Below are 19,116 nucleotides of genomic sequence, written 5' to 3'. Positions count from 1 at the left end.
AAACTGCCCCCATCCCCAGCTTCCTCCTGGGGGCCTCCTCCTTGACCGCCATCCCCAAAGGCCCACACCGCACTCGTCGGAGCTGGGCTTTCCTTGAAAGGGTCACCTTCTAGTGGGCGCGGACGCTGGCACTGGGCACCTCCGGAAGACAGGACTCTCCCCTCCTGCGCGCGCGACATGGGTGCGGTGCCACGGCTGGCGGCAGAGGGCGGTGCTCACTGTTCCCAAGCGCAGGGTCGAAACCCGGCTACTGTGTGGTCCGATTCAGACGGGATGCGAATGCGCTGAAATCCGTGCGAGAGGCTGCCCCCGCTGCCCGGGGACTCGCGTCAGCGCGGCCGGAGCTACGGTGCCCGCGCCCTGGACGCACCAGCCCGAGAGCACGCGGTGGGGTGCGGGAGCTGGGCACCCACCCTCGGCCTGGAGGCAGGGGGGGACCCCGGGGCGGAGTCCAGCGCGGGGCGGGGCGCACAGGTCTGAGACGCCGGTAAGAGCTGTGGGGGCGGAGCGCCAACTCCAGCTGGAACCCAGAGACCGCGACACGCCAGAGGAGCCCGCCAGGGCGAGGAAAAAAGAGGGACATCCCCCACGCAGCGGCTCTGCTGCAAGTGCAAGTCCGGGTCCTCTAGGCGAAAACTGAGCGGCCCGCCCGCGCCCAGCCACCCTGTGACCCTCGGTCCGGCTTCCGGAGCCGCAGGGCGCACAGAAAGGAGGCGCCGAGGCAGGTAAGGGCTTAGATCCCTGCAGTCCCGGGACTCAGTCGGTGCGGTGGAGGAGTCGCTAGGACAAGGGCCTCTGACGCCCACTTTTTTCTCGGGCATTCTGGCTGCTTTGCCTCCCGCCACTCTCGAGATATGCGTCGGGGCTGGCTCGAAGCAGGCGAGTTGGTTTCAGAAGATCCCCTCTGGGCCCTCTAGGACCGGGTAGGGGACGGTAAGCGGAGCCTGTGGTGTGCGGGTGCGGGCGCGGGCGGAGGGAACCAGCGGGTAGCTGAGCTCGCGGGCGAGCTCCAATTTGCAGGGGAGGGTGCAGGTAGAGGGCCACCTTCCTGAAAGGTGAGCAGAAAACAGCAAGCGTCCTTCGGGAAATTCCCGCGCACCGCATCCTCCACCCACCCGCCGTTTTCTTCCAGCCAGGAGGCCCCGCAGCCTTTGCTTCTCGAGCCTGAATTTCTGACTTGATTCCTGTCCTTGCCAGGATGTCGCCTCTAGACGCCGACCGCGCGGCCGCGTTGATGGGGCGGGAAGGGGGCTGCTGGAACGGGTTTCTCCCGGGCGGGGAGTGCAATCTACGAAAATGCGGCTGGGACCTGTCCCAGCCCGGGCGCGCGCCCTCTCGTCTTGGGTTAGGGGGCTGGAAAGCCGAGGAGGGGTAGGACTCCCGATTCTTGGTCCCAGGCTGAGCAGAGGCTGCGGGGATTGGGGTGTCGCATGAGACGGAGGGGCGACCTGGAGAGAAGACACCTCCCGGTGTGGACGCCACTGGGATTGGCATCTCGCCTCTTGGAGGTTTTCACCTTGGGAAAGCAGCTGGCGGGCGCACCCCAGGTTAGGGTGTCTTTGGCTGGCGCGCAGTTCCTGTCCCTCGGCGTTCTCCTCCCCTCGCAGGAGTGGACCAAATGCATTGTTCAGCTGGGTCATCTCCTTGCTACCCATGATCCCGCGGCGCCCACATGTGGAGTCGTTTCCAGGTGTGCTGAGAGGCGAGGGGAAGGCCACTCACAGCTGGACAGCCAGGGCCCCTTTCTATAGGTGTTGGGGTCTGGGCTCTTTTTCCAGCCCCTCGGTGAAGCCTTGTACCCTGGGGTGCCCTATCTCCTGCGGACTCAGGGCTTCAGAGACTGTATTCCCTATTTTGAGACCTTGGTGACAGGACATGGTACCTTTCAGGCAGGGTTGACTCTGGGTGGAGAACTAGGGCCAAGTGAAGGAGGTCAGAGAGCAGATCCAAAGTTGGAGTAGGGTGGGAAGGGCGGCAGAGGATTTCTTTCTCCAGCAGGTTCCCAAAGAACAGGGGAGCAGCAGGGGAATTCCCCTCCCCCACCCCACCACCGCCTCCTCCACCTACAGCGTCCTGGTCATGCACTCAACAGATGTCTGTCCAGCCCCCGCTATGCACCAGGCACTGGACTGGGCAGCAGGAATTTGGTTTACAGGAAGATTAGGACTCAGAGAGCATAAATCACTGGCCCAGGGTGACTCAGTCTGTCCATGTGAAAATGAATTTGGTGATTTCCAAGTCTATGGCTTGGTCAGTACAGAGGGAGTAGTGTCCTGCTTTGGAGAGAAGACCCCGCAGCATCCTGGCCCTCCTGCTTCATTGTCCCTGGCCAACAGGTGCTACAAAGTTGTGACAGCTGTAGGAGCCTGGCCAGCTCCTGGGAGCAGCCTTGGAAACCTTCCAGAAGCCCCTGTGGGAACTGATGTGTTGGGGGCTGGAGGATGTGACTGGGCAGACAAAGAGGCCCCGGCCCCTGGGCAAAGGGCAAAGATGCACATTCTTCTTGAGAGTTTTGGAGAGTCCAGTCCATCCTATGCCATCCTTCCCCACAGCTGGGCAGCCACGGAGGGTTTCCCAACTTACAGATCTCAGGTCTCCTCTCCCCGCATCCTGGGTAGTTCCATCTGGTTAGGCAGTGGGTCTGGTTGGCCTACACTTGGGGAACTCAGGGAATGTGAGCAGATGTTCTCCTGCATGTTGCCCACTGGTTGTGCCTCCTTCCAGGATCCAGGACGGGGAGTCAACTCTCCCCAGGGATGTGGGCAGGGTGCTAGGCTCACTGACCCTGAAAGAGCAGAAGGTCTGGACCCTCACCCCTCGCGCCTCCCTCACACCACTTTTCTTGCAGACATCACCATGGCAGCCCAGAATGGAAACACCAGTTTCACACCCAACTTTAATCCACCCCAAGACCATGCCTCCTCCCTCTCCTTTAACTTCAGTTACGGTGATTATGACCTCCCTATGGATGAGGATGAGGACATGACCAAGACCCAGACCTTCTTCGCAGCCAAGATCGTCATTGGCATTGCACTGGCAGGCATCATGCTGGTCTGCGGCATCGGTAACTTTGTCTTTATCGCTGCCCTCACCCGCTATAAGAAGTTGCGCAACCTCACCAATCTGCTCATTGCCAACCTGGCTGTCTCCGACTTCCTGGTGGCCATCATCTGCTGCCCCTTCGAGATGGACTACTACGTGGTACGGCAGCTCTCCTGGGAGCATGGCCACGTGCTCTGTGCCTCCGTCAACTACCTGCGCACCGTCTCCCTCTATGTCTCCACCAATGCCTTGCTGGCCATCGCCATTGACAGGTGAGGATGGTGGGTGGGGTGAGTGGTGGGGCTGGGCCAGGCTGTCTCTTTCCCCATTTAGGCTCTGACAGGCTGGCATTGCTCCAGATAGGAATGCTCACCAATCTTTGGAGGGCAAGAGGAGATCTTGTTTCTCCAGTTGTGTTCTGTTCCCCCAGATGTGAGCAAGACTGGGGCTTCTGAGTGGCCCATCTCTGGGCCATGCCCCCAGATGCCACATATGCTTCAGATACAGGCATGCCACATGACAGTGTGTGGCATCAACACAAAGAGAAAGCAGAAAGGGCAGGCAACTACTACCTAGAAGCCACATGAGAGTTAACTAGGGCAGCTTCCAGTCAGGAAAACACGTACCAGGCTTTTCCTGTAGCCACCCTCCAGGTGGAGATGTGAAACATGTCCATCACCTAGAGAACCTTCTGTGCTCCTCACCAGTCAATCCTCCCCCACCAGGCAACCACCAATCTGATTTATATCATTACAGTTCAGTTTCACCTGTTCTTTAACGTCATAAAAAAGAAATCATACCGTATGTGCTGTTGTTTCTGATAGACTTTGTTGGAGAGCTAATTTTAAAATAAGATAACAGGGTTTGTTTGTACAAAAGAGGAAAGGACACGCTTGCTTTTGCTTTTCTGCATACGTTGGTGTGCTCCTTTGCATACATTTGCATGAGATATTCCAGAAGTCCTTGCTCTATTTTATTTTTTCCTTTCCTTTATGTATTTATTATTTTATTTTTTGCTTTGATTATTTTTAATTGACACATAATAATTGTAAATACTTATGGCATACAGAGTGATATTTCTATGCATATATGTGTACAATGTGTAATGATCAACCAAGGTAATTAGCATATCCATCACCTCAAATGTTTATCATTTCTTTGTGTTGGAAACATTTAAAATCCACTCTTCTGGCTACTTGGAAATTATATAATAAATTGTGTTAATTATATTCACCCTATAGAGCTGTAGAACACTAGAACTTATTCCTCGTCACCAGCCCTTGCTCTATTTTAAAATTATAAAGTAAAATGTGTAATAGCAGTTTATGACAACCTTACACACATTTTGTTTATGTGCACAGTTGCAGGCCAGCATCAGACCATCACTGGCTCTGTTCGAGGGGGCAGTGGTCACCTTCTCTTGGTTGCTGTCCACCATCGTAAGCTGCGCTCATTAGGATGATCTGCTTAGTCATCTTTTTTCCTTTCATCTTTTCAACTCTTAAATTTTTCCCCTGTTCTCAGTGCTGCTTAGATTTGTTCTCTTTATTCAACCAGTTTAATATTTTTCATTTTGGTAATAAAATACACAGATGGGTGTAGGAAGCATCCTCCTTCCTTTGTATAACATAATTCCTGCAGGAAAAACGATTTTACTACAACTCAGGCTCTCCAGCCCTGAAACCATCCCTTATGAAATGTGTACCTATCAACCAACTGCACAAAATTCTCCAGAGAAAATGGTGCAAAGTATCATTTGATAGAAAGACACAAAGTCAGCCTGGGCGTGGTGGCTCACATCTGTAATCCCAGCACTTTGTAATCACATCTGTAATCCCAGCACTTTGGGAAGCTGAGGCAGGCAGATCACCTGAGGTCAGAGATTTGAGACCAGCCTGGCCAGCATGGTGAAACCCCTTCTCTACTAAAAATACAAAAATTAGCTGGGTGTGGTGGCAGGTGCCTGGAATCCCAGCTACTTGGGAGGCTGAGGCAGGAGAATCGCTTGAACCTGGGAGGTGGAGGTTGCCGTGAGCCAAGACTGCACCATTGCACTGCAGCCTGGGTAACAAGAGCGAAACTCTATCTCAAAAGATGCAAGGTCAGATTCCTGGGCTCCACCCCACCGTCTTGAATGGGAATCCCTTGGGCAAGGTCCCAGGAATCTGCGTTTTTATCTAATTCCTTGAGTGATTCTGATGCTCACTAAAGTGAGAGTGTATTAGTCAGGGTTCTCTAGAGGGACAGAACTAATGGAAAATATATATATATATATATATATATATATATATATATATATATATATATATATGGAAGTTTAGTAAGTATTAGCTCACATGATCACAAGATCCCACAATAGGCCATATGCAGGCTGAGAAGCAAGGAGAGCCAGTCCGAGTTCCAAAACTGAAGAACTTGAAGTCCAATGTTTGAGGGCAGGAAGCATCCAGCATGGGAGAAAGATGTAGGCTGGGAGGCTAGGTCAGTCTCTCTTTTCACATTTTTCTGCCTGTTTATATTCTAGCCAAGCTGGCAGCTGATTAGATAATGCCCACCCAGATTAAGGGTAGGTCTGCCTTTCCCAGCCCACTGACTCAAATGTTAATCTCCTTTGGCAATGCCCTCACAGACACACCCAGGATCAATACTTTGTATCCTTCAGTCCAATCAAGTTGACAATCAATATTAACCATCACAGAAAGTAAGTACTGTTCCCATTCCCCTTGTCCCACTGAAACCTTTGTCTTTATAATGCTGGTTTGGTTTGGTTTCATTTTTTGTAGCATTGGAGTTTCTTGGGAAGCAATCGCCTTGTTACAACACCACAGACAACAGAGTGGGTCCTTTTCCACCCCAAACCAACTCTGCCCCAACCAGCTTCCCAGCTCCATCAGCAGTTCCATCATTCTCTCAGCCATCCAAGCAGGGAAAAGTTACCATCATCCTTACCCTTTCTCCCTATCCTACCTCCACTCACCCCACCCCATGTGTTCAGCAAGACACCAAGTCATGGCAGCTCTCCTTCCAGCTTTATCTCTTAGCAAGTCATAGCTGGGCCATTATAATGCTCTTCTAACCTGTCTTTTCACTCCCCAGGGGCTCCTGACTGTTCCCTGAAATCCATACTCATCCATATTAAGCATAGGAATATCATCATTGATGGATCTTCCTGAAACATTTCATTGCTTACAAAATATCTAGAAATTCAAGTGCTTACAGAATACATGTCAAATCCTGAGCCTAGCACTCCAGGGCCCTTGTAATCTGATATCAATCTTTAATTTGCTGTCTTTCTAAATTCATGCTATGTATGGAGATACTGATAGTATTTTCCAGAAGACAACGTGTTTTAAGCACAATAACTATGTTTTCTATCTTTCTCCGCAGTGCTTAGCACAGGGACTTATATCTGTGTCTTAGCTTGGGTTACTCCCATATCAGACTCTGAGACAAAGATTTATGTGCAGGTAACACCCAAGAAGTAATTAAGCAAGCTTTCACTGTGGGCAACTAGAGCATATTCCTGCTGAGGGACTTGTAGAGCCAGCATAGATCACAGCTCTACAGAGAGTTCTTCCAGAGGTGGGAGGTAGGAGGGAGCTGGGGTATTTATACACCAGCTCCCCATAAGTCATTGATGAGGGCTGCTCTGAAAATGCTGTACAGGTGGCAGGTGGTAGGATAGGGAGAAAGGGTAAGGATCCTCTTCTCCAATCAGGTTCTAAACTAATTGAAAAAAATAAAGCAAAATGCTAAGAAAGATGGATGGCCAAACTCTCACCTTTGCCCTGATGATGCTGATTTTGGAGAAGTCAATCCCAGAATTAGATAGGCCTGTGTACTCTAACACACATAGGGTGGGAGAAGCACAGGCCGCCATGTCCTACTACAAAGAAATATCAGAAGGGCCACCCAATGCTGTTTCCATGTGCCACAGCCAGGTACATCCAGAGAGAAGCCCAGAAGAGGTGCTATTTCAAGTCATAGAGACCCTAGAAGGAAAGGATTGGCCTCAAGAAACACATCCAAGCAGACAGATGAAAACAAAGACCTTGCAGGTGTCCCTCTTGCAAATGAATGAGTCATAGGAAATGATTAGCTTAAACAATGTGCAATAGCTTTCAACATCCCTCTTGTAGGTTTATCTTCTCAGAGCATGACAAAAAGCCTTAGAGATTGTCAGTGATGCTATTAATTATCCCCACTTCACAGATGAAGAAACTAAGTCCCCCAATCAAAAGTGACTTATTGAAGTGCACAGTTTGAGTCCAGGTACACAGCTGGAATCCAGGTCTTCTGAATAACTCCTAGGCCAGTGTTATTGCTTTCTGATTTACTTGATGACAACTCTGAATTTTGGAACATCATACAGTGAGGAAGATGTTATTGGAGGAAAAAGAATGAGAATTTAGGAATTGACAACAGAATAAGGAGAAATGTGGAAATTCCCTTTGGCATGGGTTATTGAAATACTTTTTAGGATGAAGCCAGATTGAGAGAGAGCTATAAAGTTGTGAATTTGTTCTGCATTATCTAAGGCCTTTCGACTCAGTATGGGAGGCAGAATAATGTCCCTCACCCAAGGATAACCACATCCTAATCCCCAGGATCTATAAACACGTTACATTACATGCCAAAGGGGAATTAAGGTAGCAGATGGAATTAAGGTTGCTAATCAGCTGATCTTAAAATATAGAAATTATGCTGGATTACCTGGGTGGACCCAATGAAATCACAAAGATCTTTAACTGTGGAAGAGGGAGGCTGAAGAGTTTGCGTCAGTGATACAATGCAAGAAACTTGATTGACCCTTGCTGGCTTTGAAAAGGAAAGAAGTCATCAGCCCTGGAATGCTGGCATCCCTAGAAAAGGCAACAAAAATAGATTCTCCCCATCAGAACCTCCAGAAAGAAATGCTGCCTTGCCAACATCTTGATTTTAGCACAGTGAAAACCATGTCAAACTTCTGACCTCCAAAACCATAACATTTGGGTTGTTTCAAGCCACTACGTTTGTGGTAATTTGTTACAAGCAGCAATAGGAGACTAATTCACTCAGTCATCATGGAGAGTCAGTGATTGTGAGATGTCCCTGCCCCTATCAAGAATGGGCCTGCCCATTTGTTCCACTCTCCAGCCCTGTGAGCCTTGTACCACGCAAGCAGGTCATGCAGGTTAAATTGGCAAGGCCAGATCACATGCATGGCTGAAGAACCCCAGCAACCACTGTGCATATTAATACACCTAGCTAGGGTGCAGCCAGTGGTTGGGGTAGGATCCAGCTTCATCCTAGATCTTCAGAAAGTCAAAAGCTGGGGAGAGCCATACTGCTTTGGTATCTCCTCTAATGCAATTCAATGGATCAGAGCCACTAGCAGGCAGGGGGCAGGCAAGAGAAGATAAAACAACTTTGTGGCAGAAATATTGGCAGGGACAGGGAGAAATAACATGACAGAAGGCCTTTTTAGTCCAGTTAGAGACTTGGAAAGAGTGACTAAAGGGTCTGGTCACAAAGGAAAGGTAAGTGGGATAGAATTTTCTACAGGCGGCTGCTGAGACCAGCTCAGTCAGGGAGACCCTACCCCAGCAGCACTAGAGGAATTAAAGACACACACACAGAAATATAGAAGTGTGAAGTGGGAAATCAGGGGTCTTACAGCCTTCAGAGCTGACAGCCCTGAACAGAGGTTCACCCACGTATTTATTAACAGCAAGCCAGTCATTAGCATTGTTTCTATAGATATTAGATTTAAAGTATCCCTTATGGGAAATGAAGGGATGGGCCAAAATAAAGGGATGGGTTGGGCTAGTTATCTGCAGCAGAAGCACATCCTTAAGGCACAGATCACTCATGCTATCGTTTATGGTTTAAGAACGCCTTTAAGCAGTTTTCCGCCCTGGGCGGGCCAGGTGTTCCTTACCCTCATTCTGGTAAACCCACAACCTTCCAGCGTGGGCATCATGGCCATCATGAGCACATCACGGTGCTGCAGAGATTTTGTTTATAGCCAGTTTGGGGGCCAGTTTATGGCCAGGTTTTGAGGGACCTGTTCTCAACATGTCCCCCTTCTTTGATTTGCAAATCGCTAAAACAAAGGCAGCTTTGTCATGGTGAGCTACTTCTCACAGGAGTCAGGATCCACATCTGCAGACTATACAAAGACAAACAACACAGATTAAAAGCACAATCATCATTGAAATCACAGAGCTTCCAAGTGTTTTTATCCATTTTAATGGGTTACTAGCTGCTAATCTGTCTGCAGCTCCTTTAAGCACTCCAGTTCTTGGCATTAAGGTCAGGTGTGCCTGGAATGCTTTAAATATTTGTTCTTTAATTTTGCAATATCCAAAGACAAGTTTGTAGAGTGTCTTTCTAGATGCTCTTTTATTCTTTCCCAAATTTTGATCTTATTAAGAGCTATTAATAGTTTCCACAAATCTTTATGTTTAGCTTCTACAGCGGGACATATCATTTGAGGTTGAGGTGTCACTATACCACCACGGTTCCAGATAATAGGAACTCTTGCCATCCTTCTTGCCATTTCTACCATCTGACTGTTTTGTTCAGAGCAGCTGAACATAGTGTGACCATGCCATGCAGACTGAGAGGTGCAGTTTAAGCTAAACATCCCCTTAGGGGATCAATCAATAATGATTCCATAGGAGTTGTTGTGCAGCACGTCTACCTATTCTGCAATGCAATCTTCCTAAACAAGTATGTTCATTATTTCTGGCCAGGTTCTATTTTGTTTACAAATAGGTTTTTGAAGGCGGTATGCCTCAATTATAGGAGCAGATTTATTATGGTAAATACTGAGATCAGAAAGCATGTGTAACTGCATCATAGAGTGATTATATCCAAGCATTATTGCCAGCTAAGATTGATAAATATACCCAATAAGTATAATTGTTCTCTGTGTCAGCCCTTGTTGAAGGAATACTCAATGGCAATGTTGATCACCACTATCATAGCTACCATTAAATTACTCATTGTGACTGGTTGTCCCACTTTCCTAAGGTTTTCTTCCACCATCTGTGACAGCTTCTTGATCTGTCCCCAAGTGGGTGGCTGTGTTCGACGAGTGTTGCTTGTGACAGTTGGGGTCCTCCTCAGCATCAGTCTCGACATGGCTGCAACTGGGGGGTCCTCGGGATCCTCCTGGAATCTCTTCCTTGGCATCTGGCTCATGATAAGGTTTCAGGTGTCTTGATGGTATCCAAATCGGCTGTTGATTTTGGCCTGGAGAAACACAAGCATAACCTCTACCCCAAGTTGTTATTTTTTTATTACCTATTTCCCAACTTTTTGTTATTGGATCTCACCACCAAATCAGTTGTTCTCCTTCTGTCTTTGCAGCTGGTTTCTGTAGATGCTGTTCAGCTGCTGATAACATCTGGCCTTTGGGCAGGCTCAAAAAATTTAAAGTTAATAATGCTAGATTCAGTTGTGTATGGGCTGTCCTGTAATCCCTATTTCTCTCCCTTTTTTGTTTTTGTCATCAGTTGTTTATCTGTATGAAATAGTAACTGAGCATTTTTAATTAACTGTGTGGAATGAACCGTGTATGAAGAATCAGAAATCACATTAATAGGCATATCAAAAGCAGTCAATATCTCAATTACAGGTACAAGCTCCGCTTTTTGAGCTGAAGTATAGGGTGTCTGGAAAACTTTACTTTTTGAGCCAGAATAAGAAGGTTTACCATTATTAAACCCATCTGTAAAACAATGAAAATACTTAGAAGGCTGCAGGTTGTTTACTGCAGTAATTGTAAATGCAAACCGTTCACAGTCTTGCTCAGCTAAAGGAATAGTAAAGAAACAGTCTTTTAAACCTGTGACTATCAAAGGCCAATTTTGGGGGATTATAGCAGGAGAAGGCAATCCTGGCTGTAATGCTACCATAGGTTGTATAACTGAATTGATGGCTCTTAAATCAGTTAACATTCTCCATTTACCTGATTTTTTCTTAATTACAAAAACTGGAGAATTCCAAGGGGAAAATGTTGGAGCTATGTGCTCATTTTCTAATTGTTCAGTAACTAATTTCTCTAAAGCCTCCAGTTTCTCTTTACTTAGTGGCCATTGTTCTATTCAAATTGGCTTGTCTGTTAACCATTTTAAAGTTATAGGTTCTGGAGGCTTAACAATGGCTGCCATCAAAAATGATATCCTAATCTTTGGCGGGAACTTTGTCTTTCCACTTGAAGCGGTTCTTTCAAATATTGCAAATTTTTCCCTAGTCCCATACCAGGGACATACCCCATTTCATGCATCATATGTTGATTCTGAGGGCTACATAATTGTTCTGGAATTAGAACTTGTGCTCCCCATTGTTGTAATAAATCTCTCCCCCATAAATTTATAGGTACAGAAGTTATAATTGGTTGAATAGTCCCAGGTTGTCCATCAGGCCCTTCACAATGCAAAATATAACTACTTTGATATACTTCAGGGGCTTTACCAAGTCCAACTATGTTAAATTGAGTGGGTTGAATTGGCCACGCAGACAGCCAGTGCTGTAGAGAACTGATTGAAATATCCGCTCCGGTATCTACCAAACCTTTAAATTTTTTTTTCCTGAATAATTATTTCACAGGTAGGACATTTATCAGTAATTTGATTTACCCAATAAGCTGCTTTGCCTTGTTTATTTGTGCTTCCAAATCCTCCTGTTCATTTAATTTCACTTTTCCCCATTCCCACAAATGGCACAATCAGGAGCTGTGCCAGACGCTCTCCTGGCTCTGCTTCCCAGGGAACAGAAGTAGATATAACAATTTGAATTTCCCCATTATAATCTGAATCAACAACTACTGTATGTATTTGTACCCCTTTTAAATTTAAGCTAGACCTGCCTAGAAGTGATCCTATCGTCCCCACTGGCAAGGGTCCACAGACTCCTGTTGGGACCTTTTGCAGGGGTTCCCCAGGCAGAAGACTCACAGCTTTTGTGCAGCATAAATCTACTGCAGCACTACCAGCTGTGTCAGGGGACAGACATTGTACAGGGGTCAGGGAATGGCCTGAGCTGGAAATGCCCCAGTTTAGAATGGGGCCCGGGGCAGGCCCCTCATGGCATTTTCAGAAATCGGGTTCCCATCTTTATCAAACGTAGAGTGACACTGATTAGCCCAATGTTTTCCTTTTTTACATTTTGGACATATTTCGGGCACAGCAGTTTTCTTTTTTCCCCTATCTGGCAGCCTGACTCGCTGATCTGATTTTTTCCACATTCTTCTTTAGTATGACCATGCTTCCCACAGTTAAAACAAACTCCAGGAAATGGAGTATTTCCTTTATCCACTCTCAGTCCTGCCATTGCCTGTACTAGCAGAGTAGCCTTATCCAGATTACCTCCAATACCATCACAGGCCTTGATATAATCAACTAAATGTGCTTGGCCTCTGATAGGTCTCAGAGCATCCTGGCAATCGGGATTAGCATTGTTGAAAGCTAATAACTGCAACACTTTATCCTGAACAGCCGAATCTGCAATCACCTTTTTAAGAGACTCCTGTAACCGAGCTATAAAATCCACATATGGTTCTTTTGGTCCCTGTTTTATAGCACTAAAGGAAGGGTATTGTTCTCCACTTGAAGTGATTTTTTCCCAAGCTCTAATGCACACTCCTCTAAGCTGTTCTATGGCATCATCCTGCATGACCACTTGTGCATCTAAACCAGCCCAGCTGCCAACCCCCAAAAGTTGGTCTGCAGTTATATTAATTTGAGGTTGGGCCTGGGAGTTGCAAGCAGCCTGAATGGAAGCTTCATCTGCCTACCAAGTTTTAAATTGTAAGAACTGAGCAGGAGTTAGACCAGCTCGAGTAAGAGCGTCTCAGTCAGTAGGAATCATCCGACTGGAAACAGCAACATTCTTTAACAGTCCCACTACAAAAGGAGAACCTGGTCCATACTGATTTATAGTTTGTTTAAATTATTTGAGTAATTTAAAAGGAAAAGGCTCAAATGTAGCTGTAATATTTCCCTGTTGGTCTGGGGGGTGTATTCTAACAGGGAACTGCCAAGCCTCTAAATCACCCTCTCATCTAGGTTGCTGAATTCCTGCCTGAATAGAACTAAGAGCAGTCGCTCGAGGTGCTGTTTGAACAGTCACTGGGGCAACTAATTTTTGCCCAGTGTCTTCTGGAAAAGAAAGATCTGGAGGGTCTTTTTCTTCAAAATAATACGGAGGGGGTGCAGAAGAGTAGGGATGAACCTCTCCCTCCTTTGCTGCTTTAGCTTTAGCTGGCAAATAAACCTGCTCTGTAACCTCTTCTGTTACTTCGTTATACTCTCCTTCCTCCTCATCATCCGTGTGAAAAAGTTCCAAGGTGGAACCAACCAGAGCCCACACTTGTCCTATTGTTACCCTGACGCCAGTTTATGGCCAGGTTTTGGGGGGGCCTGTTCCCAGCAGGCGGCATCCTGCCCTTGTTCTCATCTGACTCAAGCTGCAGGTATGAAGTACACGTTCATTTCCAGCATTGATTTGTTTCCTCCCTGTCCTTCATGCCTCTTATCTTCATCTACCTTATCCCAAAGCATTCCTCCCCTACCCCCTACCCCAACCATAAGATGCATAGAAATGATGCCAGGGCGCCAGGTGTCTAAATAGGTGTCATTAGGTCTCTCTGGATAAAAAGTATTCAATCCGCACAAATGAGCTTATTTCCCACAAAGCGCTCCAGTCTCTTTCCAAGACAGTGTGGCTCATTGGAAAGGGCAAGGGTAAAGACTTATGGTGTCAAGGTGACTTCACACACCTCATTTGAGCACAAGATGGCCCAGGGAGGTGGGAGCATAAGCTTTGTATCAAGAGCCTGGATTCTGGTCCCTGCATGATGTGAGCTTGGGCAAGGCATTTACTTTTCATTAGAGTCCTTAGATTTCACCACAAGCCCACCTTGACTCTCCTGCCTCTGAAATGCAGGATGACAGCTCATGGGAGGGGAAGCAAGTTCTTGCCAACTGCCCTGAGAAAGGCTCCCACCTCTTTCTGGGGGCCACAAGCCCTTCCTTCACCTAAACCATCAGCTATTTGGAATGAAGAGCTTTGAGAGTATTGTATGTTCTTGGGCAGAATGACAAGATGGAAACCCAAGGTGGTATAATAGGATGCTTAAGAATAATAACAGGCCACAAGTATTTATTGAGCACCTACTACACACAAAGCATTTTACAAAAATTGCCATAGTTAGTGTTCACAGTAGCCCTGCAAAGTGAGTATCATCTTATTCCAGGTTGCATTTGAGGAAATAAATCTCAGGGAGATTGAGTAATTCATCCCAGACCCCAAAGCCAATCCGGGGAAAACCTAGGATTTATTCAGCCTGTTTGACCCAAAGCCTGTGCTGTTTTCATTAAAACACTTCACTATGCCAAATGATGTTGCTAAAATAAGATGAAGCTTGTTAAAGCTGGATAACAAGTACTTGAGGATTCACTGTGCCACTATGTCTGCTTTAGTGTATGTTTGGGGTTAGTTACAAACTAACATTTCCAAGTATTCGTCATTACTACTGTTGGCTTCCCTCCCCCACCAGATATCTCGCCATCGTTCACCCCTTGAAACCACGGATGAATTATCAAACGGCCTCCTTCCTGATCGCCTTGGTCTGGATGGTGTCCATTCTCATTGCCATCCCATCGGCCTACTTTGCAACAGAAACCGTCCTCTTTATTGTCAAGAACCAGGAGAAGATCTTCTGCGGCCAGATCTGGCCAGTGGATCAGCAGCTCTACTACAAGTCCTACTTCCTCTTCATCTTTGGCGTCGAGTTCGTGGGCCCCGTGGTCACCATGACCCTGTGCTATGCCAGGATCTCCCGGGAGCTCTGGTTCAAGGCAGTCCCTGGGTTCCAGACGGAGCAGATTCGCAAGCGGCTGCGCTGTCGCAGGAAGACAGTCCTGGTGCTCATGTGCATCCTCACGGCCTATGTGCTGTGCTGGGCACCCTTCTACGGTTTCACCATTGTTCGTGACTTCTTCCCCACCGTGTTCGTGAAGGAAAAGCACTACCTCACTGCCTTCTACGTGGTCGAGTGCATCGCCATGAGCAACAGCATGATCAACACCGTGTGCTTCGTGACGGTCAAGAACAACACCATGAAGTACTTCAAGAAGATGATGCTGCTGCACTGGCGTCCCTCCCAGCGGGGGAGCAAGTCCAGTGCCGACCTTGACCTCAGAACCAACGGGGTGCCTGCCACAGAAGAGGTGGACTGTATCAGGCTGAAGTGACCCACTGGTGTCACACAATTGAAAACCCCAGTCCAGTACTCAGAGCATCACCCACCATCAACCAAGTTCATAGGCTGCATGGGAAATGACATCTGTGTTCATGCCTCCCCCGTGCCCTCAAGAAGCCGAATGCTGCAAAGTCGTAACATACAATGAGAATAGACATGAACCAAATCAGCTAACATTTACTGATATCTGCTCGAGACCTACTGTGTCCACAATCCCGACAAGGAGATTAGACACAAGGAGCAACAACTGACATGGACTGAACACGTACTGTGTGTAAACCATACCAATGAGATTAGACAGGGACAGCAGGAGCTGACATTTACTCATCACCTACTATAATCAAAAACATTTGATTTGATTACAACCAAAAACATACAAAAAACATAACAAGTGGCAGAAGCTATTGGAGTCCCCAAGCTATCTCCAGATATATAGATAGTTCACCCTCCATCTTCCCTAATTCTGTATCTTATCAGTGCAGGAATATCAAAAGGCTATAGGCCAGGCATGATGGCTCATGCCTGTAATCCCAGCACTTTGGGAGGCTGAGGCACGTGGATCACTTGAGGTCAGGAGTTCAACCCAGGCTGGCCAACATGGTGAAACCCTGTCTCTACTAAAAATACAAAATTAACTAGGCGTAGTGGCAGGCACCTGTAATCCCAGTTACTCAGGAGGCTGAGGCAGGAGAATAGCTTGAACCTGGGAGTCAGAGGTTGCAGTGAGCTAAGATTGCTCCACTGCACTCCAGCCTGAGTGACAGAGTGAGACTCTGTCTCAGGAAAAAAACAAACAAACAACAAAACAAAACAACAACAACAAATGGCTATAGAAGAAGACTCTTAGACACAATGGAACTCTAACGATGTTTGTCAGTGCAGGGTTTACAGCATCATGGGAGGTGCGTTAAAGCTATCACACTGAACTTTCCCACCCACCTCCTACTGCCTCCCAGGGCATTCTCTAGGATTTTGGCTTCAAGAAAAAAAAATTCTTATAGTCAGCCCAGCCTTATGTGGTTATCCACAATGGTGTAATTTCAAAGGAAAGAACCTAAAAATCACGTTCCCACTGATGCTTGAAAGCTTATCATTTTATTTGGGTGGAGATGGGTAATGCTGAGGTGTCAATTTTTGCCTTCTCAGTGCAAAGGATTTCAGTGGCTCTGGGGTCAGGGGGAAAGACGACAGAGAAAAAAGTGGAGGTTGCCACTGGCAATGAACATAATCTCTGTGGGCATTTTGCTAAGGACTGGACCACTTTCTAGAACACTCTCTCTTTTACAAAAGGAACTCTACTTAAAATCCAAAGACCTGGGTTCAGGTCCTAACTCTAAGACTCAAGTCCTAAACTCAGGATGTTTTCTCTCTGTGTCTCAGTTTTGCTTTAATGAAATGGCGATGATGAAAATATCTGCTCTTCCTACCTTGCAAGACTGTTGGGAGAGCCCACTGAGGCCATGGTTTGTGAATGTGCTTTTCAACTGTGCACACGATAAGAATGGAGAAGTGATATTGAACAGTTTATTTGGAGGGAGTTTATTTGGAAACCCCATCCACTGTGATTTATTAGAGAAATACGCACACTTTTTCATCCCTGTTCTTTGGACAAAAGACTCCTGAAGACTTCACAGTGTACCTTGTCTACAGTGAGCCAAAAAGGGATCCCTGTTCTTGGTTATAATCTGGGAAATTTAACCTCAGATTCTCAGTGACCCCAAGACTCTCAGCATTCCCGTGGTCTTAGAAGTGTTGACAGTCTTCCCTGCATGTTGCAAAATAGCACCCTAGCGCTGCATAAATATCACTTCTGAATCTGTTTTTATTATTATACATTTGTGGTGACTGTAGGTACACGTCTTCATTTCTTCTTGATTCATTTGGAAGTGGTAGCTATACAAATGGTACGTGGTTTGGGACTGACCCATCCATATTTGACCAATTCCTAATTTTTTATAGACAAGGAATTAATTGTTTGCTTGTTTGATTGTTTTTATTATTTGTTGATTTGTTTCTCTGACTGAAGTTTCAACCAACGTTTCTTTCTATCACCACCCAGCAGACTCACCTTCAGCCCAATCATTGTACTCTCAGAAAATGCAGGCCGGCACGGTGGCTCACATCTGTAATCCCAGCACTTTGGGAAGCCAAGATGGGCAGATCACCCGAGGTCAGGAGTTCAAGACCAGCCTTGCCAACATGGCGAAACCCCATCTCTACAAAAATACAGAAATTAGCTGGCGTGTTGGCACATGCCTGTAGTCCCAGCTCCTCAGGAGGCTGAGGCATGAGAATTGCTTGAACCCCAGAGGCAGAGGTTGCAGTGCATTGAGATCGCACCGCTGCACTCCAGCCTGGGTGATAGAGCAAGATTCCATCTCAAAAGGAAAAGAAAAGAAAATGCGAACACACTATAATATTAGCCTAAGCAAAACTGTTAATTCTGATTTACAAAAATTCTTCCTTGCTTGGCTTTGAAATGCATTGTGTAATTACAAAATTATAAAATTACACAATGCATTTCAAAGCCAAGCAAGTAACAATTTTAGGTTATGTACATTTCTATAAATATAATAATTGTATTTTTATTTATTATTCTATCCTGGCTCTTAGCCAAATCAGGAGACTCTTTAGGAATGGACCGTGTATCAGCTGAGTCTGTCAGCAGGATTCGTCACCCTTTTCCTTTTTGTCCTAGAATATACCAACTTCCTTTCATTGAAATTTAACTGAAAAAACTTTTGTAAATATCAGTGTGTATTTGTGATTTTCCAGTGATTAAAGTGTAATGTTGTTATCCAATTAAATAATTAACATATGGAATTTAGTCACAGGTTTCAAGTGCTTTCTCTGCTGATCTTTTAAGCGTGTTAGTATATTAGATATGAGTGAAGTAATAGCTACCTAAACAATCCAACCTTGAAACAGAGAAGGAACTTATTGAAGGCATTTTTAGAACAGTGGTAGCTCATAGCATCAATCAGCCTCCTCTCCGTTACATCCTTCAAGCTAATGGCCCCGGAGTGTATTCATGCGTGCAAATAAGCAAAGAACCGTGGTCCTGAACTGATGTGATGCCTTCATTCTAAAACAGTCTTGTTTGTTCCAATGAAAGCTGCTGTTTGCTCGGTGACTATTCATCCCTCCAACTGGTAATAAATTAATTACACTTGTATTTAGTCTTTTCTTCTCAAGACTAATTAATGGTAAGCTTAAGACACTTTTAATATGCTAAGATGTACACACTTATGTCTATTATTATATATATTGAAAAATTAATCTCATTTAGCAAAACAGATCCATTTCCTCAGCCAGAATAAGAAAAAAGATGGCTCTGTAATGAAGCTATTAAAGGCTTTTCTATCAGCATTCAACATTTAAAATAAGTTGCTTTACAAATTGAAGAAATCAAAAGATGGCTTCAGGCCCTCAGTCACGAGAAGCAATCCAGACTTAAAGAGGGAGAAAGAATGTAACATGTAGGAGGTAATTAGAAAACTTAAAGTGAGTTCTATTTCTACAGGAAAAATGATGGCTTTGAAACATATCCTTCCAACTTAACAGCTACCTCTCCTTTGGCTCAAGAGGATGGATGCGTGCGCGCGCGCAGACACACACACACACACACACACACACACACACATCGCAGACCAGGAAAGGCTTTATGAGGGCATATAATTCAACTCACTCCTTTCTTAGGTGAGGAGATCTGAGTTTCAAGAGGAAATGCCTTGCTTAAGGGTAGAGCTAATGCTTGCTGGAGCCAAGATACTGCCCCAAGATTTTCACTCTGATGCAGCGAACTGCACTCAGGGACTGCA

General features: G+C 46.1%; 1 protein-coding gene across 1 annotated transcript; it reads left to right on the top strand.

Moving 5' to 3' along the window:
* The first annotated feature begins 266 nt into the window (after positions 1-266).
* Positions 267-18,442, top strand: PROKR2 (prokineticin receptor 2). Its single transcript, XM_055265670.2, has 3 exons — positions 267-725; positions 2,849-3,314; positions 14,591-18,442. Exons 2-3 carry the CDS (start codon positions 2,857-2,859, stop codon positions 15,285-15,287), a joined length of 1,155 nt encoding a protein of 384 aa, XP_055121645.2. The 5' UTR covers positions 267-725; positions 2,849-2,856; the 3' UTR covers positions 15,288-18,442.
* Positions 18,443-19,116: the final 674 nt, after the last annotated feature.

This window comes from Symphalangus syndactylus, chromosome 24 (assembly GCF_028878055.3).
Source record: "Symphalangus syndactylus isolate Jambi chromosome 24, NHGRI_mSymSyn1-v2.1_pri, whole genome shotgun sequence".
Taxonomy (NCBI): domain Eukaryota; kingdom Metazoa; phylum Chordata; class Mammalia; order Primates; family Hylobatidae; genus Symphalangus; species Symphalangus syndactylus.
The sequence above is the reverse complement of the archived record's forward strand: the minus strand, read 5'-3'. Positions and strand labels throughout refer to the sequence as shown.